The sequence below is a fragment of the Protopterus annectens genome, chromosome 4.part0 (genome assembly GCF_019279795.1).
Source record: "Protopterus annectens isolate FY-2018-M chromosome 4.part0, PAN1.0, whole genome shotgun sequence".
In the NCBI taxonomy this organism is placed as follows: Eukaryota; Metazoa; Chordata; order Ceratodontiformes; family Protopteridae; genus Protopterus; species Protopterus annectens.
This window is the reverse complement of record NC_056733.1, coordinates 86,424,180-86,449,252: the sequence shown is the minus strand read 5'-3', so window position 1 is coordinate 86,449,252 and position 25,073 is coordinate 86,424,180. Positions and strand designations below refer to the sequence as shown.

Sequence of the window (25,073 nt, the reverse complement as noted above, 5' to 3'; positions counted from 1 at the left end):
TGGGTCTCTGACTTAGTAAGACACTGGAAGTGCTGACCAAGGTAGTTGTCAAAAGTGAGGGGCAGCTACATTTTGTGGTGAATGTAGGCACAACAGAGCTGTAGTGGTAGCAAGCAGGGGCACAGAGAGAAGTAGACAGAAACTTACACAGGTGCTTGAAGGTTGTATTCTCTATTCTATGTTCTATCAGCCAACATGCTACAGAAAGTCAGGATCAGAGAATACAATTACTTATGGTAATGGAGTGGGGAGAGAGCCTTGGGACTTGTAGGAGGATGAAAGAAGATATCATGGAGAAACCTAGTTCTATGTCAAAGACAGGCTTCTTCCTAACCAGATGGTTTGGTGGTGGTGCTCAAATCTGGGTAGGAAAAGAAGCATTATCACGATCAACTCCCCTTTTCTCATTTTCTACATGTGGTCAGGATAGCGTGTCAACTGTTGTCATCTCTCTCGATTTAATGCCACTCTCCTAACTTCTTCAACAGTCATGCCTGACTGTCACAGGTCTTCTCTCACACAACCCATCCATCTCTCTTACTGCCCCATTTCCTGTGGCCGCCTTCTGTCTGGCCCAAATTTTGAAAGATTGTCTACTGCTTTCCTGCACATGTACCTGAACCACAATAATCTGCTTTTTTTGACATTCCCTGTAATTAGAGGTCCTTAGACTACTGCTCGGATGTTCTCATGTCTTCATCTGTTGCACACAGTATGCATCCTACCACCCTTCTCAGGCACTGCATCTCCATCACCTCCAGCTTCCTCATCTGCTCTGCCTTTACTGCCCACATTTCTGTACCATACAGTGGTACTGGTTGCACCACTATTTCATACACCTTACTCTTTAGCTACTTTGTCATTCTTCTGTTACACACTACCCCTGCAATCTGTGCCAGTTGGCTGCAATCCCTCTGATTCTAGCACTTACCTCTTCATTCAGACCTCCCTTCTCCTCATCCATTCCTCCCAGATACTTGAAACAGATTAACCTGATTCACTATTTTCCATTCTATCTCATTTTTCAGCTTCTTCTGATTTCCCCCATTCACTGCCATTACAATTGCCTTATCTATAGCAATTCTTATCCTGTATGAATTCAGTTTTGTATTCCATTCCCCTATCATTTTCTGAAGTTCTTGTTCAGAGTCTGAGTGTAATGTCACATTGTCTGCAGCATGAACAGCAGTGGGCTCCGAAATGAACCTTGAAGCACACCCACTCCCCACTGGCAGCATTTCTTTGAGTCAGAACACTGTTTGTCCTTGTGTCATTGGTTCCTTATACATAACTTACAGTACTGAGACTTGGAAATAGGACTGTCCATATTATTTTCTTGGTACCTGCTAATATACTTTCTCCAAGTCTTGACATACCCAGTTGGACTCTTTCCTCATCCCTAGCTTCTTCTCAATTAACTGTCTCACTGCAAATATTGAGTCAGTTGTGTTACACATTTATCTGAATCTGAGCTGCTCATCTCCCATCTACTATGCCTGTTTGTTTATTAATCACTCTCTCTAGTATTTTAATGGAAAAAATGCAATAGTATATTTAAAATAAGATGGAAAGGGAAAGGATATCATAGCAGTAGAAGAAATAGGAGGTACACTGACACTAGGTAGTAGGAGAAAACAAACACAAATGATAGCATAGGAATAAACAAGGGTGAATCAGAGGATAGCTACTTTTACAATAATATACAAAAACGTGGAAAGGAAGATGCCTGCAGCTGCAGCACGGTGGACATTGCTGGTATCAAACATGGACCACTAATGATGGTATTGGGTATGGAGATGTCAGGGTGCAGACTAGTTATAAATGGATGATTGGTAGTGATCTCTATAAGGTGCGTCAAATCTGAGGTAAGAGGAGGAGGAACACTGCTGCATGATTGGAAAAAGAAATCTAAATGGTAGTAATTAAGGACACAAATGGGGTGTCAGATTTCAGTAGGGTAGAATATGCTGAGCTGATAGAGAAGAACAAAGATGACTTAAGGAATTGCAGAAAACTGATATGTGAAAAAGCTGGAGGAAATGTGTGACAACATCTACATACTAATACTTTTTTTCATCTTTTATTTTAAATGTCTTACTTTATCTTCATCTACAGACCTTGATGATGGTAACATCTGATATATGTAGGGTCCATTGATAACACATGTGCTGAGCTCCTTGATGAGGGGGTAGTGGTGGTGTTGGTTCCTCATCCTAATTTCCCATACTCTACCTTGTCTGCCACACTCCCATGTGTCATGCAGTGAAGAATGCAGCAGGCTCGGAACCTATGGCAGACCTTCTGAAGTGTGCAATGGAGTGTGCCAGGAGAGTTAACCAGGCAACAAAAAAGCAACTTCAGATTGGCAAAGATGTGCTTAGTGATGTACTGCCCATGATGGAGGGCCTAGCTGTAGGCCCTGTGCAGGTGTCTGTGAGGACATTATGAGTGTTAGGAGCCATAGCTTGAGTAGACATACACCACTTAATGGATGCCATGAAGGATGTGCCTGGTCTCAAACACACAGTATATGACACTGGAATGCCAGACACTGGCACTGTAGTTACCTCTGTGTTGCAGACACACTGAGGATGTGGCCTGTGTGACTGCATACCAACTGGTAGGTGACAGAACAGCAGCCAAGCCTGCTGAGGTATGCAGCCATATCATCTGTAGCATGTCAACGAATTGCTACAAGCAATCTACCCACAGCACCAAAAATGTTTGGCAAGTGACAGACTGCATGGAAGCAAAACATAATGGGGGTTAGCACTGCCTGCATCTTAAGAATATTTGTGCATTTCTCTATACAAATGAGCAAGGATTCTAAAGCTGTGCAGAATGTGAGTACACTATGCCTAGAATATATCTGGTGTATCACCTTAATGACCTTTGGAAAGTGACTGTCTATTGCCATAATGGTTACAGCAGGTATAAACTGGTTTGCAGGAGTACTGGCCTGCTTCTCCTACCTGCTGCCTCCATAGGCTGACACAATTTACCCACCTGGAACCTATCCAAGTGTTCTTGCCTAGTGAGATCAGTGTACAACATTCATGGCCAGAAGTGACATCTGGTGTGCAGAGGGTATTTCTGCTGTTCTAGCAGCACCTAAGTGTAGAATAGATGTACTTGTGTAATTTAAAACCATTACAGTCCGGCATTTGTTGGTGCTGCGGTAGCGTTGTCGCCTCACAGTAAGACGCTGTCCGGTTCAATTCTCAGCTAGAGCGTCTTCTGCGTGGAGACATGCGTGAATGGGCGTACCTTCGTTGAAGGCTGTGCAACAGGGCTGGCAACTCAGCACGTAAAAATCTACTGCCAAACATTAGCGGACCGGAATTCCGCTGTGGCGACCCCTAACCGCGAAAAGCCAAAAGACGCAACAACAACAGTCCGGCATTTGTTATGCAACTCTCTGCAGTGGGTTGGAGCTAAATTATAGTTTGAAAGCTGCTGCGTATATCAAGCTTCTCCTATGTTATAAATCACGTCTTCTCAGTACTACATTAGCCCATTTGCATTCTACTATCATGTTACTTATCAACCTTTGTAGTCCCTAAAAGCTGTGCATAATTGCTGCACATTGCAAACAATGTTTATATCACCCAGACTCTACAAATGTTATAACCGCAATTGTAATGTGTTATGACATCAGCATTAAAAATAAAATTTACTTCTCAGAAATACTGGCGAGAGATAATTACTTTCATTTCAAATATTACAGCAACAACAGGCTTTTTACGTGGGTTGACTGACATCCACACATTTGAGATTCTAATGTCTCTTACTTTAGAGTAATTAGCTCATGCAGAGTGCAGTATAAGGTTGAGTATTCAAATGGCATGTCCTGAGAAATGTGTGAGAAGATCCGAGAGCAATGTAGAGATACTGGCATTTGTTGATAAGGTCATATTAAGATGAGAACTGCCACTAAAACTGACAAACTGCAACATTTTCGAAATATTAAGTTTAAAATATGAGTGCAGCTATCATTCATCTTCCGTGTAACAGAAGAGGAAAGTTAAAAACATATCCAAGAAGTGTTTAGTGACTTTAGGCCTGAAAAATGAGATTGTCTTTCTTTTTAAATGTCATGGCACAGACATGACATAGAAAATCATTTTAATTAAAATTCAAAATCCAATGTGCCTTTGCCTTTAAAGCTAGAAGCACCAGCTGTGAACATGTTATAGCAAATTATCCCAGTAAAAGTCATGGAAAATAACACAGCAATGGCAAATCTTTTCCAAGATGCAGCCCTTATAAACAAGGGAAGAAACATCAAAATCAGTCAGCAATGGGCACCACCATTCTTAAATGGTGAGTACTAAAGGAGCTGTTGTCTGAAAATGAGTCTTTTTTTTACCATTGGTCCTCTTTATCTAACAAATAATATAACTACATGTGTTTCACATGCCTTCTGTGTCATAGTATTAAAGACATTTGTTAGAAAATGGCTGTACTGTATCCCTGTACAAATTATAAACATTTTAAGGACAAGCTTTTCAAAAAGCTTCATCCTATAATCTGACTTGACATCTTGGAATGACAGAAAAAGATGAAGGGGACTGGTGAAGAAGTAAGCCATGTGGCCGCTGACAGTGGTATTATTCTTGAGTGGATAATTTATATTTGCCTATTCCTTTCAGTAGCAGAACTGACATGCCAAAATGTGACTGACCCAGTCTCCAAACCTGTGTTTTATTTGGCTGCACCTCTGGTTGTTACTAGAGGGTACCCAACAGTCACTAATTTCTATCCTTCTCCCAAGGAAGAGAGGCGTTACCCACTGATGTCTTCTCCAGCAACCTGATCCTACTCCACAAGCATCAAAGATGGCAAGGTAGCAATCCTACCACTGGCCTGGTACGTACACAGGTCTGCTGTCCTGGATAATCTAGACTGTCATTTTTCAAGGGTTTCAGGATGAGAGGGTGCTGTAGCAAACAGAATTTAAGTTGGGGCCTCTCATTCCACAGTAGGTATTAGCTTTACACTGTTTTTGTTCCACCAAGACAACTTGTAAACTCTTAACTGATATATGTTAATGACTCACAAGTTTTGTTAATTTATTAAATACTCTTGGGACTCTCTTTGCTGTTCTATGCCTTTCAGCTAAAGTGTTTTCATCTCACATTTCTGGGAATGATTGCCTTTACTTAGTTTTCATAACTGGTTAAAAATGTTCCATGCAGTAATAATTATAAATATGCCTACAGCCCCAGCTGATACACTCTGAAGATGCTATAATCAGGGAACAGTTCTAGAAATGACAGATGACAGGCAATGGAGCGGCACTATATTTCTTTATTTATTGGCATTGGATTACTGGGATAGCCCACTGAGCCACTATGAGCCCATTTTCAGCGGAGGAGAAAAGCTCCACAATAAACAATTTCATAAAGATTACAGAAAAAAAATCATAAAGTTACATAAAGAACAATTACATATTACCCAAGAAAGAAATAATCAATTGCATAAAGCATTTCACAAAAGCAGAATTTCATCTATGTAAAGTAAATGTAAAACTGTAACAATTATTACAGGCTTATGTTACAGCATGGATAAGAAAGGTAGTGAAAGGGCTAAGATTATATGAACTACTAAACATTTTAGACATGGGACAAGCACTACCTAGATGAATGCCGGATGCCACTGGACACACAAATATTTGAAAGTGGGATGTGGTCTTCATAGAGTACACTCCAATGTCGCGAAATGCACAAACCTTGAGATTCCCTTCTCATTTTTTTCTGACTTGCAGTAGATCTAAGACTGCAGCCAAAGAAAGCCACCACTATTCTCAATGTCCTTCATCAGTTAAAAAGTAATTATTCTTACAGTGACATCACTTCTAGTGATATGTATGCTGTGAAAGGAATCATTAAATTGTGTCTGGGTACAGGGCATGGCAGTGTCTAAACTAATGAAGTCACTGTGTTCAAACTTGAACTTAAAGATGAAAGTCACAAAAGTCCTTGAGATTTAACACTGGAAACAGGCCGCACAGATATAGCACTTTATAACTTTTATTTCAAAAGGCAAGTGACAGAGAGAATTAACAGCAGTGATTATTCTTTCTGGCCTAATCAAAGGTGTTTAAGTGCTTACTTGAACATGCTGAGCAGAATGACACTTTTCCCACTTATTTCTTTGTTTCCTTTGCCAGCCCACAGATGTAGTCTGCTGTACTGTAACTGGTACCTTATCCATGAAGACAGGAGCATATCTTCACTTGTCAAATGTCTTGATGTTACTCGTTAACTAAAGAAGTACCAACATTTAGTTCACTGGTGTTTTTCTTTTTGCCTGTTAATGTAACTTCTGTCTGAGAAAAGTGAGTAAATTCACTGTGATCCTTCTCGATGTTTGGTTTTTCAACATTCGCACAAGTTCTCTAGTTAGTACATAATCCATGAGTTGAGTGCCTTTGACAGTTTATTGCATTTCTGGCTCCTCATTTTTCATGTGGGACAGAGAAACCAGTTGTCTTGTTTCTGCTTGTCTATGTTGCTCCAATTTTCCCTGCTTCAATCTTTGCTGGCAAAAAGCCTAACAAAAGATCCCCATCGATATCTGGAGTGCTAAGAGGGGACACTACCTTACATGTTACTGCAAGTACTAGACTGGCTTTCATATGATAACAAGGTTGTTGTTGTTTGCCTTTCGGCTTTTCCCAGTAAGGGGTCGCCACAGCGGAACTCCGGTCCGCTAATGATTGGCAGTAGATTTTTTCACGAAACGCCGAGGTGCCAGCTGGACACCCAACCTTCAACGAAGGCACTCCCATTTATGCACGCATGTCTTTCAAAAGCTACCCAACCACGGGGAGAACATGCAGATTCCCCACAGAAGGCACTCCCAAGCCAAGCTGAGAATCGAATGGGAGAACCTCTTGCTGTGAGGTAACAACGCTACAACATAAAGGACCGCTCTGCCTGTATCCACAGACATGTCAGCTTACTGGCACAAAGTGAATGCTCCCTTCTGTTACTCCAGTAACCTTGCCTTGACCAGCAGTCTGGGGCTGAATGCCTGGCCTGGAAGGAATACTCACTGGACAGTGCTCACGTCTGTATGAATATCTCCAATGGAGGCAGAGGGGAACAAAAGCAGGCAAACACAACAGGGAAATAATAAATGACTCCACTGGCATTGCACATGTACTATGAAGTAAGGGTTGTTGTCTTTCGGCTTTTCCCAGTTAGGGGTCACCACAGCAAAACTCTGATCCGCTAATGATTGGCAGTAGAGTTTCACAAACGCCAAGGTGCCAGCTCAACGTTCAACCAAGGCATGCCCATTTACGCATGTCTTTCGAACGTCCACCCAACTGCGGGGAGGACATGCAGACTCCACACAGAAGGCACTCCCTACACTCTAGCCGAGAATCGAACGGGAGAACCTCTTGCTGTGAGGCAACAAAGCTACCACTGCACCACCGTTGTGTGGAGCATAGTACATACCAAAAAAGTCCTCGGATGGAATGTCAGACCCATTGCCAAGCTGTTGTGCTCCAACAAGAGGACAGATGGGTTTCCTGACCTATGTGAAGGAAGGGTCTAAGGATGCCTGAACTAATCAGATGGGGCCAGAAAATATGCCATTTCTCTCCCACAAACAAAAGTGAGCTCTTCAATCATCCCACCCTCCCCCCTCCTCCAAGCTCCCTGCACCCCATTAAAGGCCAAGCATAAGCCCATGACATTCATGAGCCCCTATCACTGGAATGCAGGGGAGCCTGCAATATTTTTTTGCAGGGAGGGTACAAACCCAAAGCCCCCAACTCAGCCCCCCCCCCCACAAAGCCATTCCAGTGTACCATCACTTGGCTATTTCTCCCCAGTTGCCATAAACACTGTTCAAAACTCTGTGTGCACACTGTTTTATGCTTTACTTCTACAATGATTATAGCACAAACAGTGATACACATTTGCTAAACAAAGCAATAGAGTATTACAATGAAAACAGACTTAGCATTAAAACTCCTCTACCTTTGAAACTCACATTCATTGAAACAGCACTGAAACCCACATTCAAAGAAAATGCATCTGGCCAGTGGTGGCTTAAGTTTGCCTTTGGGTTGTTTTCAAATCATAGGCCCCTTGCCCACATTTGTAGGACTATGCAAAAATTCTTTGATTCACCTTCCTGACTGTATTAAACTATAATATATAATAAATAAATTACATCCCTTATATAATACAGCACCATTTGTTAGAGCATGTTTTAAATTGATAGTTTTTAACATTTTCCCAGTAAATAATGAAACAAAACACATGAACCAATAATGACAAAACTGCCCAATTCAGAACATTTCAACCATAAAAGGCCACTCAAAACTTCTGTCATTACAATCCACCAATATCAGTCAATATTCACAATCTCTGCAGAAGTAAAAGTCATGTGAATAATTCCACATTAAAGACACCTGAAACTAAAGAAGAGGTTGCTGCTAGAAAACAACTTTATATTTCAGTGTTTCATCTACAAATTCAGTGCCTGCTGGCCCATACCTCTCAACCCCTTAGGGTAAGAAATCTGGACAAAGCTATAAAAAATGTGGGACAAAGGCCCAAAAATAGGGACAATTTTAAATATTACTCTTACAGACTTAGAAAGTTGATAGAATAACAGGTTTTACATCAACATGAATTTTCTGAAAGATATGAAGTGTGAAACTCAAATGTCTGTCATTATGTTTGAACTTTAATCTTTAATGATTTACCACTAGTCTGCCAGAAAACCACAATTTTATGAAAAACGGACCAAAAATATAAGGCCAAAATCTGGACATTCTGTGAAAATCTGTACAGTTGACAGGTATGCCTGCTGCCCTTGAAGAATAAATTGCCTATGTTACATCAAAAAATGGTAAGCTGGTATATTGCAACAGGAAATGGATGGCAAATTCAAACAGCTTCATAGTTACTACGCATCTCATCCAAAGGAGGACATACTCAGGACTGCAGCACCTCACCCCCTTACAATACAAGTCTACATGTTGTGGGAGTAGAACTTACAGCCTTCTGCATCAAGACGCAAGTATACTACCTGTTGTGGTAACACTGCTTTAACATTCTCTATGACAATAGTGATACCATTTGATAAACAAAAGAGTTGCACATTTTAAGCAGACTTAGCATGAACAGCAGTAAACTTCTCTTCCCTTGAAGCTCACAATTCCTTGAAAATGCACTTGAAATAAATTCCACCTGCTAACACTAACTAGGGCATTTAACTTTCTCTCTCTCATACACACACAGCTCAACCTCTTAGTGCAAGAAATCTCTACAAAGCCTAAAATAAATGGGGACATATTATAAATCTCTTGTGAACTTAGAAAATTGCAAGAACAATATAATTTGTGTTACTATGCATTTTTCTAAAGGATATGATGTCTAAAACTCAAATGTCTGTCATTATTTAGCAACTTCAATCATTTCTAGGAGCAACAGACAAGAATATGGACATTCTGCAAAAACCTGGACAGCTGAGGGGTATGGTACCACACACACACACACACACACACACACACACACACACACACACACACACACACACACACACACACACACACACACACACACACACACACACACACACACACACACACACACACCTCTCAATCTCTTAGCACAAGGAATCTGGACAAATCCTGTCATAATGGGGGGGGGGGGGTGACAAAAGCCCCAAACTAGGGACACACTTTAAATATTGCTCTTATAAATTTAGAAAATTGCTAGAATAACAGGATTTGTGTTAGAATGCATTTTCTGAAGGATATCATGTCTGAAACTCAAATGCATGTCATTATTTAGTAACTTTAATCCTTAGCTCATCCCAGTGATTTGTCAAAAAGAAAAACACAACAGAATTTTTATGAGGAACAGACCGAAAATATAAGGCAAAAATCTTGGCATGTTGAGAAAATCTATACAGTTGTGAGGTATGGCGCACATACATCCCCCTACCTCCTTAGAAAGTTGATAAACAAGTTTTGCATTAGTATGCATTTTCTGAAGGATATGAAGTCTAAATCTCAAATGTCTGCCATTATTTTCTGACTTCAGTCCTCAATGATTTGCCAGAAAAACACAATTTTATGAGAAACAAACTGAAAATATGAGGCAAAAATCTGGACAACTGCAAGGTGTGAAACCCCACCTCTCTTTTAATAAAGATACATATAGATAGGTATATATAAAATGAAGCAGCAAATGACTGCTGTTTTCTAAACTGTTGCAGTGAGCTTTAGAAAAAGGTAGTTTGTATAAAGTTAATTTATCCCAGCATTTTAATCCTTAGAGATAGGGTAATATACACCCGTGCAGGGGTGCGCACGCACACACACACTCACACACACCTACCTTTACCTACTTCTTACACACATGCACACACACAGACCTACCTACTTTTTACTTACACACACACACACACACACACACACACACACACACACACACACACACACACACACACACACACCACCTTTACCTACTTCTTATACACATGCACACACACAGACCTACCTATGTTTTACTTACACACACACACACACACACACACACACACACACATACACACACACACACACACACACACACACACACACACACACACACACCTCTTAAACACAAACATCTACCTCCTTGTCCATTTGTCCGTAGTCCAAACATCTTCTGGAATTCAAATCTGCGGGCACGCGGAAGATGAAGGCGTAAATAATCGGTTGCACAGACGTGACAGACATGTGATCAGATGCAAAGGGCTTTCTTACAGAAGAAAGCCCTTTAAAAAAAAAAAAAAAACATTGCCTATTGCTGGAACTGGCTCTGATCCAGGGAGGTGCAAGTGAACACCCTTGTGTACCTGCCTGCAGGCGTCCTTGCCGGAATTTTCTTCCCTTAAATTCATTACTCCGCATCCACTCTGCTGTTAAAGTCATAACTCTCAAATGTGCTCCTGGGGTTCTCCTCCTGTTCATCATCTTCATCTCCTGCCATACAACTATATTAATACCGCCTGTTATTGTACTATCTGACTGACAGGTTATTCAGCATATACTGAATGAATACTACAGTTAGTTTCCTTTATCTCAGCATGGATTACAAACACTTTTACTCTTCTAAATTGCTGCTGTATATACTGCTAATCTAATACTGATGCCTTCCTGTGCCTTAGGCCTCAAAATGCATTAGAATCTTTTCTGAATATAGAACTTATATCACAGTCCCAGCAGAGCCTGCCTTATGCATAGTCAAACTAGGCAACTGCTTAGGGTACCATATTTTTAGGGACGCTCTTTCTCCATTTATTTATTTTTGTATTTATTTATTTTTTAGAGCAATATTTCTTTGCTCTAAAGAAGGTCCCCAGCTGAACGAAAATGTGCCAACAACACAGCATGCAGTACAGGGTGATGGTGCTCCAGTTGACCTGACAACATTCGAGTTAGCTTATGTAAGGTTAACCTTAAATGCTGCGACAGCACAGACCTCACAAATGTAGATGCAATGCCATCCGATTGAGGTTTTTCTTTCTTCTTCTTTTTTTTTTTTTTTTTTACAGAAAAAATAAAATTAGTGACATTCTGCAAAGTTCTGAACATGAGTGGAATGACGTGGCGAGTTAAACTTAATTACTGTTTTTATGCTATCAGTGATCAACCAGATATTTTGGGTAATATTTCTGGCTGTGTGTGTAAAGTTGTGATGAGTGGAATGGTGCGGTGAGATATAATATTACCACTCTTTTTGCAATATTGCTGTATGTGATCAAGCAGGCTTTACGATTAATGTAGACACAAGATGAATAGCATGGAGAGATGATTAATCAGATATTTTGGGTAATATTTCTGGCTGTGTGTGTAAAGTTGTGATGAGTGGAATGGTGCGGTGAGATATAATATTACCACTCTTTTTGCAATATTGCTGTATGTGATCAAGCAGGCTTTACGATTAATGTAGACACAAGATGAATAGCATGGAGAGATAAGTGCTATTACTATTTTTACAACGATGCTAGCAGTGATAAACCAGATATTGTGGCAATATTTCTGGCTTTGTGATTACTGTGGCCAGTTGAGGTGAGAGAAATGGAGCAGTGAGGTAAGTGTTACTAATATTTTTATAATATTGCAGGCAGTGATCAAACAGATATTTTTGCCAATATTTCTCTGGCTTTGTGATTTGTGTGAAGCAACTTGGATTGAAATACTTGAATGTGCAGCAACTTGTTTGTGTGGACTGTGGAGATGAAATAACATTACATAGCTATAAGAGGTTGTTGCTATAACTGCTCGGTAGGGGTTAGGGTTGGCTGGATGAAAGTAACTGATTCTGTTATCATTCATTCAGTTTAACTAGTCACTATCTGGATTTTCTGGACTAGCATGCATTTGTGAGAAGAAAGATTGACTACTTAACTGGATTGGACACCTGATATGCACAGACAGAGTAGGCACAATGGCTGTGGCTGTCTTTTGTAGAGGAAAATGACTAGCTGCCTGCTGCTGTTTGCTTATTATTTTGGATTTGCAGGACTACTGTGATTATGTGAAGCAATGTGTAATATTTTAATATGTAGCAATTATTTGTTTGAAGCAAAGGTGAAATTCATTACACAGTCATCCTCTTTTATCACACTCAGATGGCTAAATTGTAGACACCTGCTTGGTGGGGGTTGTCTGAATGATAGTTAGTGACCCTATTGTCATTTGCTCAGTTTAGCAGTCATTTTGACATGGGCTTAATACTGTCTCAGCCCTAATGATAGGTGTACACAGATGGTCTCTGGACTTTTGGTGGTGGAGGTGTGTGATGGGGATGATATGATTTCTTTAATATTCCTCTCAAACCTCAGAGGTGACTATATTTTGTGCTGGGCTGGAAACATTGCGATCCCTGTTGTCACGAAGGAGATACTGCCAGCATAGCTATCTGGAATTTTTTAAATAATTATATGTCATTTGTGAAGATAAACATGATCTATATAAGAAGCTTGTGTTACAACTGTATTAGAACTATATGTCACGTGCATATCAAACTGGTCTTTACAGATATGTGTTAAAAAAGTATTTTATAAAGTGCTTCTGCTTAAAATGTAACCACAGTGTGCCTGCTGGAAAAGAACATAACAGAGAACAGAAATGTACATGCACTATTGTAACTGTTTAAATGTATATATTTTAGCACTGGAGACTGGAATACAGGAGGTTAACTTCAGACAAATAGCTGAAATTAAATTACTTTACAGACTAGGCCGGAAACATAATGTCTGTACTAGGGAGCTTTCTACATTGCCTTTGGAGTGAACTAATTACTGGAAGTATGAAGGAATGCAATGGTTTTATGACTTCCAGCATCTGCCAAAGATCTGAGGTCTATGTATTTTTACAGATAGATGCTAAATACTGCCAAGCTTCCAGCAGTGGGGGTTTTACCCAGGATAGAGTCAGATGACAAGAAATTATGTCATTCTGCAACCTATCCCAGCAGTAATATTTGAGATATTAATTTGAGGAGGCTCTTTGAGAGACAGGGCATTCTGTATTCTGTCTTGGACCTGACAAGAACCATTTACCACAACATCTGCCTTGCTCTGATGAAGTAAGTTATTAGGGAATAGTATAATTCTCTTAGATATAGTCAGGAATATACCAAAGCTTAGTTTAGATGTTTTTGTTTATTTATCTGAGACTGTCCTGCAATGTTGTTTTAAATATTTCCTGTGATTTTGAACTCTGATATCACTGTGAATACATATTTAGTATTGTCTTCTTTTTTATTTATTATTAAATATATCTAAACCTTTCATTGTGGCTGATCTTTGAAAGACATATCTTTTTTATTTATTATTAAATATATCTAAACCTTTCATTGTGGCTGATCTTTGAAAGACATATCTAAGTATGAGAGTATTTGCATGTTTATTTGGTGACACTGTGTGGCCCACTCCTAATAGCCTTGGTCTTGATCAAACTACCATTTTTATTAATATTACGCAGTAAGATTGGACACCGTTTGTTAAGGGCCTTAAAGTAGGTGATAAGGAGTTGGCTGGTGTCAGTGATAACTACCTTATAATCTCGTCAAAAGGAGCATAGCTAATAAATCTATGCTAGCCTTTCCCACATGTGTGTCACCTACGTGGGCAGCTACATGGTGCACTGCTTGGACAAAGAGGGTGCTGGAGGTCTTGGCTTGGCCACTTGGCTGAGATCTCAACTCTATAGCTGTGCCAGTGAGGAGTCTTACTGGGGATCTAGAGAAAGAGGGAGAAACCAGCCCCGGACTGACTGTGATCTGTGTGTGTTCTTAAGGGAAACTGCACTTGATGTAGAGAGCTGCATCTGGAAATAATGTGTGTGTACCTGTTATCCTCCCAGTGTACGTCGCCCACTGGTGCCAGCGGTGGGGATTGAGACTTCTTGATTACTGGTCTTGTGGTGGGTCATCACAATTATTTCTTTAAATTTCCTCATAAACTTCAGAGTGGTGCAGAGGAGGATGACTGTACCTTGTAAAGGAGCACTGTACTGTCTGGAAAGAACAAGTTGGAAACCTTATTGTAATTATTATATTCTTATTTTCCTCACAGTCAAATATCTGATGTATATAAAGGTGGCTGTCTTTTGGGGAAGAGTAAATAAGTATGTCTGACAGCAAATATGTCATGTTTTTTTTTTTCTTTTCAGTTTTGTCCCAGGCTAACATCAGAAGGGTACACATACCGTGCCTGTCATTTGGGGATAGGAACGAGGAAGCATGCCATATATTAATATGACAGTAGCATCTAGAAATATATGACTGAACATCTGTGCCTTAATTTTAATCCCAATTCAAGACTAGAGAGGGATACACAGAATCCCAGATATGATATTATCCTCACAAGCATTTATCTTCTCATTTTATTGTGAACTTGTGTCTGATCAGCTTTGAGCACTGAATCTCAAACACATTCTTTATTTCTTCCTTGAAACAAAAGATTGAATTTCCTTTTCATATGCATGATTTTTGTGCAGGCCATCCAAATATTGAGAAAAAACTCTAAAATGCACCTCAGATCATTTATAACCCCATGACTTCTGTGTGTCTTGCAGCTCCCAGCCCCCCCCCCCCCCAGCTTAATTTAGTTATTACAGGGTACTTTTGGTCATTTAGGGTGTGTTGAAGGGATGCAGGAAAAAGCAAATCTGAAGAGTAAGACTGAATTTCTTTCCTTAATCAGGGTTTTCATTACGAACATCGCTGGATGAAAAGGTTGTTAAACAAAAAAACAAATGTTAAATAAATAAAAATAAAAAACATCTCAGTCCATCTAGAAACCTCATAAATTCTGAGGGGCCTAGCATCCCCAAGATCCCCAGCTTAATACAGTTATTTCCACTGCATTTATTACAGTGTAGTACTTGTTAGTTAGGGTGTGCTCAAAGGATGCAGGAAAACTACAAATTTGAATAACACTAAATTTCTTTCTTTGATAATGTTTTTGTTCAGGTAATCTCTGGACAAAAAGTTACAGTATTTAAAATAAATTCTAAAAATCCATCTTAGAGCTTCTTAAAATCCAATGGCTTCTGGGGGACTAGTGGTGCCCAGACCTCCTTCTTACTACAGTAATTCCTGTTGCAGTTATTACACTGTAGTATTGGTCAGTTAGGATATGCTGAAAGAATACAAGAAAAATGACAAAATTGAAAAAATAAAACTAAATTTCTGTCTTTGAGCATGGTTTTTGTTCAGAAACCACTGAATGAAAAGGTTGTTTAAAAACTATAAAATGCACTTCAGAGCATAAGATGTTTCCTTCCCAGTTATCTTAGATTTTGAATGAATGAATAACTGCAGGGAAAAAATGAAGAGAAAGGTAAACTGAGAAAAAGGAAGAAAAAAGTAATCTGGACAGTAAGAGTAGGTCAGGATGTGTTGGGCAGCAGAGATGCATGGAGCTTTTCTGCCTACGGCACCAGTTTACCTAAGGCCGGCCTACCAGGTTAACAAGAAAAAAATCATAAATAAAGGCAAACTGAAAATGCAGTTTTCAGCCTTGGTGTTCACTAAACAAGTAAAAAAAATACAAAAGATGCATTTTAGATAGAGCAGAGAGCTAAGTTTCTTTACAAAACACGGGGGATCAGCACCCAGTTGTGTGATCACTGCCTAGCTTTTCTTCAGAAGATTGAACTACAAGTATACTGAGGATTTTCCCTTTCCTCAAAAGGCTGTGACCTCAAGAGTTGGTATATATAAATAAATACAGAAGGTGTGGGGAGCAGGGGTGCTTGCTTCCTCCTTCTCCACCACTAAAACTATTCTTTGTCTGATTTTTCTGACTGCTGTTCACATTTGGAAGTTTTTGCTTGGTGTGTTGTTTCTAATCAAGTGTGGCAATCACAAATTGGTGGACAACTTGTTGGGAAGGGGAGATGTACACTGATGTTAAAAATAGTCCTAAGGCCTGCTTAGCCTATCTACTGCCATAACTACCAAAAGCTCTTACTTCTGTCTTCACAATCTTCTTACCGCCATACTTCTCTTAAATCCATCCAATCTACTTCCAAAGTTTACTGTTGTGCTGGTCGCCCTCCATCCTTCTATAAAGCCTAGTTTACACATCACTCCTATTTAACGTTTAGTGTAGGGTTTGAGGTAGGGGTTTGGTTAGTGTATGTGTGTGGTTTATTTATTTTGTTTGGGTATAGCTCCGTAGGGTAAGTGTGTGGTAGTTACGGACCTTAGGGTTAGGGAGGGGTTAAGGAAGAGTGCATAGATAATGGTGTATGTGGGGTTTAGTGTAGGGTTAGAAGTAGGGTTTTGGTTGGTGTATGTTTGTGGTTTCTTTATTTTGTTTGGGTGGGTAGTGTGTTTCGGGCGGTGGGGTTGGCCGAGTATGGCAAATCGGTATTTTGAGTTTCGCGGTTTTGTGAGTTCGCTCATTTCGCGGTTTGATGTATATGTGTCGATGGATTTGCATTCTCTGGAATCAGCTTTCGGTTAATAAAAGTAGACCGCCCCCCCAAAAAATGCAGTTACTGGCAAAATTTTGAACCTTTTGCAATCTGCAATACACACACGGAATAATATAGAACTCCAATTTGTCTAATGAAAACATTGTAAACATTTGATTCAATGATACCCTACAGTGTCTCAAACAAAGCCTGCTAGTGGCTTTCACTCCCTAGATGGCCATCTAGCGCGCCATTCTGTTAGGGGTGCATCTGTATGGGTTATTACTTATTTTATATTTTAATGGTATTTTTACATAACTAATGCTGCAGTTGTATGCAGCTGTGCTTGTGCAAGGGTACAAGAAAGTAATTTTCTGTGTAGCACCCTCACCTCACCTTCATCAGTCTTCCTTGCTGCCAGCAGTACTAGTGCTGGCAGCCTGCCAGAATGCATGCTACATCCCCCAAAACAATGTTTGATTGGCTACACTGTTGTGACAATTATTAATGGTTTAGTGGAGATGACAACCACTGCTTATCATCTCTGTACACAATGCTTTCTTCTACTTTTTTTGACATTTTTAATTTTTTTAAATAATAGCAATTCACTTTAAGAACTAAAAGTACACAGATTTAAAAGCGTTTTTACAATATCCCCAACACCCTTGGTTCTGCAAATGGCAAAAATATTATTTTACTGAGCAGGCCAGGGTACTGAAATAGAGGCAGGTTTTCAGTAGAGGCATTGTTATAGTATTATCTTAAACAAAAGCGAACTGTCAACTGAAACACTGTGTAGAAAAAAAGACATAACTAATACAAGTATTTTAATTAGGAGATGAATTCTGAAAGTGTAGGAAGTGCACAGAAAAGAGACTATTATAGTACTGCGCCATTAATAGCGAAAGACTTTGCTATGCAGTTCAGTGACTGACAGCAACAACAGTGTTTTTTCTGAATTTTCAGAAATACACCATCATCTCTTGCCCATGCGCATGTCCTTGTTTCTCTGGCTAGTCGTGCGTTCCAGTCTTCTACTTCTAAGCATTAAGATGCATTTCATGAAACAATTAAAGTTTACAGGGTACATATATAATCAGAGCAGCTTGCAGAAATCACGTCTGCTCCCCACCCCCCTTACTGCTTTACTGAGAACCAAAGCAGGGATGGTACTCCAGGATTTTACTATTTGCTGGAAGAGAATGACCATTAATCTTAGAGATCTGTTTGTAGGGAGTTTCCTACCCTTCCTGGTGAATGTGTAATGTTAAAGTTAAAGTAAACTTTACTGTCATTTAGAACTGCACACGTGTATAGCCTAAACAAAATGTCGTGCATCAGCTCAATTCTTGAGATTTACAAAGAAAAGTGAAACACATACAAGTAGAGAAATAAACAAACTAACAAATATAATACTGCTCTCACTACATGCAAGAAAGAGCACAGACATTTACCAACACTCATTTATGAAAAAATACCTTCCCCTGAGTTAAATTAACTACCCTATTTAAAGTAAACCAAAACACATTACAGATTGAAATGCCTAAGTTATTTGTCTAATATTGCACTTGAGTGAGTTAAATAATACTGATGTGTCCAGACCCCTGGGACTAGTGTCCGAGTTCAGAAGTCTATTCACTGTAGGGTAGAAACTGTTACAGAATCTTGTAGTCCTCCAGCAGATGCTGTGATATCTCCTGCCCGATGCTTAAACAATCCATGTGCAGGATGCGTGTTATCCTGTATTACTTTGGTGGCTTTTCAGATGCTTCTTGCAGAATAAAGATGTATCGATGGAAGACTGGAACTTGTTAAGTTCTCTGCAACCCTCACCACTCTTTGTAGAGCCTTTTTTTCTGTAATTGTGCAGCCTCCAAACCACACTGTGAAGTTGCAGGTGGGGATGCTCTCTATTGCACCTCTATAGAAGGTGGAGAGAATATGAGGAGGAAGCTTCGCTTTTTTCAGCCTTCTTAGAGAGTGGAGGCATTGGTGCACTTTCTTGACCAGTTGGCTAGTGTTTCCTGACCATGAGAGATCCTCTGTGTGTGCACCCAGGAATTTCGTACTCTTAACCCCCTCCACACTCTCACCATTGATCCTGAGCACTGGGTGGTTTGTTCTCCTTTCCTGAAGTTGATGATAATCTCTTTGGTCTTGTTTACATTCAGGTCAAGGTTGTTCCCCTCGCACCAACTGATCAGAGATGCCACCTCCTCTCTGTACACCCTTTCATCCTCCTTTGTGATGAGCCCCATGACTGAGGTGTCATCAGCAAACTTGATGATATGGTTGGACTTGTGCTTCACATAGCAGTCGTGGGTCAGGATTATGAATAACAGTGGGCTGAGAACACACCTCTGTGGAACCCTGGTGTTAATTGTGATGCAGTTTGATGTGTTCTTACCTGAACACGCCCTCTGTGGTCTCTCAATCAGGAAGTCCAGGATCCAGTTACAGAGATGTTTACTGATTCCTATATGTGCCAGTGTTTCTATCAGCTGCATTGGTACCAGCATATTAAATGCAGAGATGAAGAATATGAACAGCATCCTTACATAGTTATCTTTGCCCTCTAAATGCTCAAGAGAGATGTGTAGTGCTACTGATATGGCATCAGCTGTGGATCAGTTAGCTCTGTACGCAAACTGCAGAGGGTCAAAATCAGGAGGTAGGCATGACAAAAGATGCTTTTTGATCAGCTGCTCAAAACATTTCATAACAGTGGATGTCAGAGCAACTGTTCTGTAGTCATTAGGGCTGGAGGGAGTAGTTTTCTAAGGTAGTGAGATGATGTAATTCCTTGTAGCATGTGGGTACTTTTGCCATGGAAAGAGAGGTGTTAAATATTTCCTTGAGCACTGTGCATAGCTGATCAGCACAGCCTTTTAACACCTTGCCCAGTATGTTGTCTGGGCCAGCAGCCTTCCTGGGTTTCACTCTCCTTAGCTCTCATCTTATCTCCTCTGTGCTGAAGCTGAGTACTGCATCCTTCTCATCAGTGGGGAGCTTTAGTGCCAACCTGCTGTTTCTTTCCTCATATCTACCAAAGAAAATGTTCAAACTGACCAGGAATTCAATGCTGTCCTCACACTGTGCTGACCTGGTTTTGTGGTCAGTGATCTCCTGTATGCCTTGCCATAATCTCCTTGCATCCTTCATGTCTTCAAAGTGGCTCTGCACCTTTCTGCCATACTCCCTCTTTGCCTCCTTTATACCCCTCCTCAGACTACTTCTTGCTACACTTAGAGCTGCTTTGTCCTTAGCTCTGTAAGCTGCGTTCCTCTCCTTCAAAAGTTCATATGCATATAAACAAATAATGATCCCTCCAGTTCTGTTATCTGGAGATCCTGTCAATTTTGTGGGTAGCTACTTGTGATGACTGTCAAGGTATACTATGACACAATGGAATAAGAATCTCTTCATGCAATACCATGCCCATTTCATGACTTAATATAGTATTTCCAGTTCTATAATAGGTACCCATAACAAATGCAGTATTGGCCTGTTTTAGCATTATAACCAGTTTTGAGTCTGCATTGTCTATCCATGTGCTGAGTGCAGTCTTTAAAATGTTGCTGTTTGATATAACAGTGCCTCACTGCCTTGGGTTTGATACAGGTGATATTTTTCATTAGATCAGATATGTACAGAAATAAGACTTGCACTCTGGTGGTTTCTTATTTCAGAGGGAGGAGAAAGAAAATGGATTAATGCCAGGTTGTCTCCATTATGTAGTAATTTGTATGTCTGTATAGCAGAAAAAAAGACTGTTAATATACACTAAGAACAACTGGGTGCCAAGGACTGTGTCTCAAGGTGCACCCAGACCTGTTTTGCAGCTTAGATTGTTATTAAACACTTTGTAATTATGACAGGATGGGGACTGAAAAGGTGATGTCGGGGGAGGGCAGCATGGAGGTAGTATTAGGGGTGGGGGCAGCATGGGGGTGCCAAGACGTCCTATGTCCTGCATAACTTTACCCAAGGCCCACCCTGATGTCAAGTGCTACACCAAGGCACCTATATGTTGCCACCCCTGGGGCTGCTGATCTCAGTAACTGCTTAGTTTTCATTTAATTATGTTTATCACTGAATGTACATATAAGCAGAACAGTTAGTCTTGCAGTGACAGCTTGTGTGTGTTTTAAGATCTTGTAACCTAACCTTGCAAAAGAATTAATGACTAGCCCACAGAGTGGTTTAAGAGACTCATAGCATAGTTCTGTGCTCTAAATGGGGTTATCATCTTAAGGTGCTTGTGACCTACGTCTAACACTAGACTAAATAACAGGTCAATGAATTCATTTACCCATAGGTGAAAATTTGGAGGAACTTCTTAATTCCTTTTACACAATACTATTCCTCAGCTGAAGCATTTATTTCCTATGAACAGCCCACTCTTTGTTCACTTGTTTGAAAAGGCAGGATGATTAGCACTTTTGACCCAGCAAGAATTCCTTATGAGTAATATTTTTGGCAAAGCAACTTTCCAAAGTAAAACGAAACAATCCATTCCAGAAGTATAGGCTACATGCACCAGATTTGAATATCATACACTGTCTTGCCAATTACTTGCAAATTTTGCAGATCTTTTACACTATATTACAAGTTTAGCCAAATTTATGTAGACTGTACTTTACTGAATACAATTAAATTTGAAGAGCATCAGCAGAAAAATAGTGAAAGTTAGCAAATGACTAACCTTTGACTCTTCATGGGTATAAACCCCCTTTTTTATCTTCTTCTCATCAACATCACAGAATGCTAAAACCTGTTCAAAAAGAACAAAAACCTTAGCATAATTCAAAGATAAAAGTAGAATAAAAAAATCAGTTTACAAGACTCTATAACTATATAATTAGGGCAGCTTGCAGAAATCACTTTTGCCTCCCCCTTTATTTTACTGATTTACTGAGAACCAATGCAGAGATGGTGCTCCTGGGTTTTACTATTTGCTTTATAACTGTTCTATTCACTGGGACAGAATGGCTGATTCACTGTAACAGCATTCTATCTAGAATGTGCCATGCAGGCACTACAGGAAATGGTGATATGTTTAAGGTGGAACCACTTGGTGAAGGGGAGATGTGACTGGCAGGCAGTGGGAATGCTTGGCAGCAGTCTCTTTTCTGAAGTGAAGATAAAACAAGTTACAGATGTAGAAACCTATGACTGCTAGCTTGAGTTATGAATGAGACTTCTGTTTATATATTTATTGGCCTGTGAGAGCTGCCTGTACAACCAGATGTTAACCTGAGTGCCTGCAGCTGCTAGACATATTTTTCCACTAGATGTAACTAAAGCATGCCGCACTTCAGATTTTTCACTACATCTGAAGAAGGCGGAGACAGCTCAAAAGAAAAAGCAGACCACAGCTCATATTTAATTTCAAAGGCACCCCCACAGTTTTGTTTAGATTTGGTTTAAGCCCGACTTCCCGACCCCCCCCCCCCCCATTTCTTTAACAATGCTGTACCTTAAAAAGCACCAGGAATATATTTTGTATTTCTTCTAAATTTTTTTTTATTCCATTCTGGGTAATACATGTACAAGTCAAAAAGTCCTATTTTCTACTAAATCTCCACAAGTATTCAGGTTTACAGAAGATATGACTACTCGGGATGCATGTGTGTATACATTTATTTATATTAACATCTTAAATTAACTAAACCAATTCACAACACACCGCTTAACCTCTTAGCACAAGAAATGTGGACAAAGCCTAAAATTATGGGGGTGCAAAAGCCAAAAAATAGGGACAGATTTTAAATATTGTTCTTATAAACTTAGAAATTGCTGGAATAACAGGATTTGTGTTAGCACACATTTTTCTGAAGGATAAGAAGTCTGAAACTCAAATGTATATCATTCTTCAATCCTCCGTGACTTGCTAGAAAACTACAAATGTTATAAGGGGAAGACCAAAAATATGAGGCAAAAATCTGGACATTCTGCAAAAATGTTGACAGTGGGACAAAAAAATAGGGACAATTTTTAAATATTGCTCTTGCAAACTTAGAAAGTCGATAGAATTAAGAGGTTTTGCATTTCAATTAATTTTTTCTGAAGGGTATGAAGTCTGAAACTCAAATGCCTGTCTATTTTCTAACTTCAGTTTTTAATGATTTGCCACTAATTTATCAGAAAACCACAATTTTATGAAAAACGGACCAAAAACATGAGGCAAAAATATTGACATTCTGCGAGAATCTATACAGTTGAGAGGTATGAGTACAAGGGAGAACAAAGATAACTTTATAGGAAAACAAAGGCTCTCTAAGGAACAAAAGTAAATATGAAGAGTTATATGTCTGCTTTTAGCTTCTATCTTTCTCCCAGTCATTATGCTGCTGCATTTCTATGGCCATTAATGTGAATGCTGGACAGCAGACATATTGCTAATGATGAGTCTGTCTTTTTAGCTGTGTAGGCACAATCAGCTGAAATTATGTGCTCTACAAATAGACGAGTAGCTGTGCACCTAAGAGAATTAACAGCCTTTCTTCCTGGAGGAATAGGTACAGAGAACATTCCTCTTGCCAGTATCTTATATCTGGAATGCTGTACCAGACTACCATAGTTCTCATCCTGTTACTTCTGGAATAAGGGACAGTGTCAAATATAATGAAGGACAAAGGCACCAAGCAGGGACACATTACCTATTCTGACTTAGAAAGCTGACAGAACAGGGGGTCAGAAATGATTATTAATTTGCAAAGTAAAAGTTTGTCTCTATAGTGACTGTGTGAATCTGCTGACAAGGAAAAGCACTAGGTGCCTCCATCTCCTTGAAAAGGATAAATAAAGTATCAGAGAATGAAGGAATTAATGAATATGATCTTCCATCCGTAAGAAAAGGAGCAAATTTAGGAGAGACAGAGTAGAATTCTGAGCCCAAATCTGGGCAGCTGACAAATATGCAGATTACCCAAAAGGTAAATGCTTAACTAGTGCAGCTAGAGAATTCAGTCAGGTACTGCTTTTAAGTAGATGCAACATTTATGAATTCAGGTGGTCATAGCAAGGGCACAACACTTTTCAAAAAGATCCTGCCATTTAACTACTGAAATATGCAACGTATTGTTCATTACAGATCTGTTCTGCAAACGGGTTTTGTTAGATTAAACAATTGCTTGTGTATTTTAGTATGTATAGTAGTGAATTTAAGGATGAAATATTTTCACTATAAAACCGAATGAAGTAAATTAAAAGGTGAGACAGAATTCAGCACTATCAAGCATTCCAAAAGATTTGACTCATTTAAACAAGGCCTGCAGGTGGAGCTAAGAGTCTAAGTGGCAAAGTCTGACTACATCATCTGTAACATTTCAAGGAGGGCATTGCTGGCAACTTGGCCATTTCAACTTGCAGTTTCAGATAAGCAACAGTTTTTAAAAGACAATAAATATGATCCACAATGGAAAAAACAAGTTAAAAAATAGACTAATGAAATTAAAGGTATAAAGGATATGATGGAAGAGCAGATGTACATGCTGATGTTCAGACGTGATTACTAGGCTAATGCACAAGCGCCTTTACAAGCCTAGCCAATAATACCCAGGATATGACAACATTATATCTTAATTCCCCAGATATGGGATGGAGTAGTATCAGGGTAGTGAGTCTTTGGGTGTTGGAGCCCGGAGTCGTTTTACACACTGCCTCTGTCCATAAGAAACATAGGCAGTACCCCAGCAGTGAATTTACAGCTACCCATTCATTTATCCAAATTCGTTTTGAAGAGGGTGAGGGACGGGCTTTACTTTATGAAGATGGAAGTTCATTCCACAGATGAGGTAGCCTTTGGGATATGATTCTGTCTCTCCAACAAGTTCTGTTAGTGTCACAAATAAGGATCAGGTTCATGGAAATATGGAACACATAACCTTCATATAATTTTTCTTGCAAATCTGTTAACATTTTCATCAAGGCTGGATCAAAAAATGCCCTGTAGGTCACGCATAAGTCATCTCTCAATAAATGATATAAGACAGAGTAAAGGGGTATGGCCTTTAGTTGGTCTGCATAAGACATGTCTTATGTTTTATACTTTTTAGTGAGAAACCCCAGGGGACACTCCAGTTGGTGTAAGTGCCTGGTTAGTTACATGCAGAAG

General features: G+C 39.6%; 1 protein-coding gene across 1 annotated transcript in view; it reads right to left on the bottom strand.

Moving 5' to 3' along the window:
* Positions 1 to 25,073, bottom strand: part of LOC122799206 (UDP-GlcNAc:betaGal beta-1,3-N-acetylglucosaminyltransferase-like protein 1) — an 819,663-nt gene that overhangs the window by 236,052 nt on the left and 558,538 nt on the right. Inside the window, exon 4 of the mRNA XM_044068122.1 lies at positions 21,660 to 21,728. Within this exon, the coding sequence (XP_043924057.1) occupies positions 21,660 to 21,728 (69 nt within the window). The remainder of the gene's footprint in view (positions 1 to 21,659; positions 21,729 to 25,073) is intronic.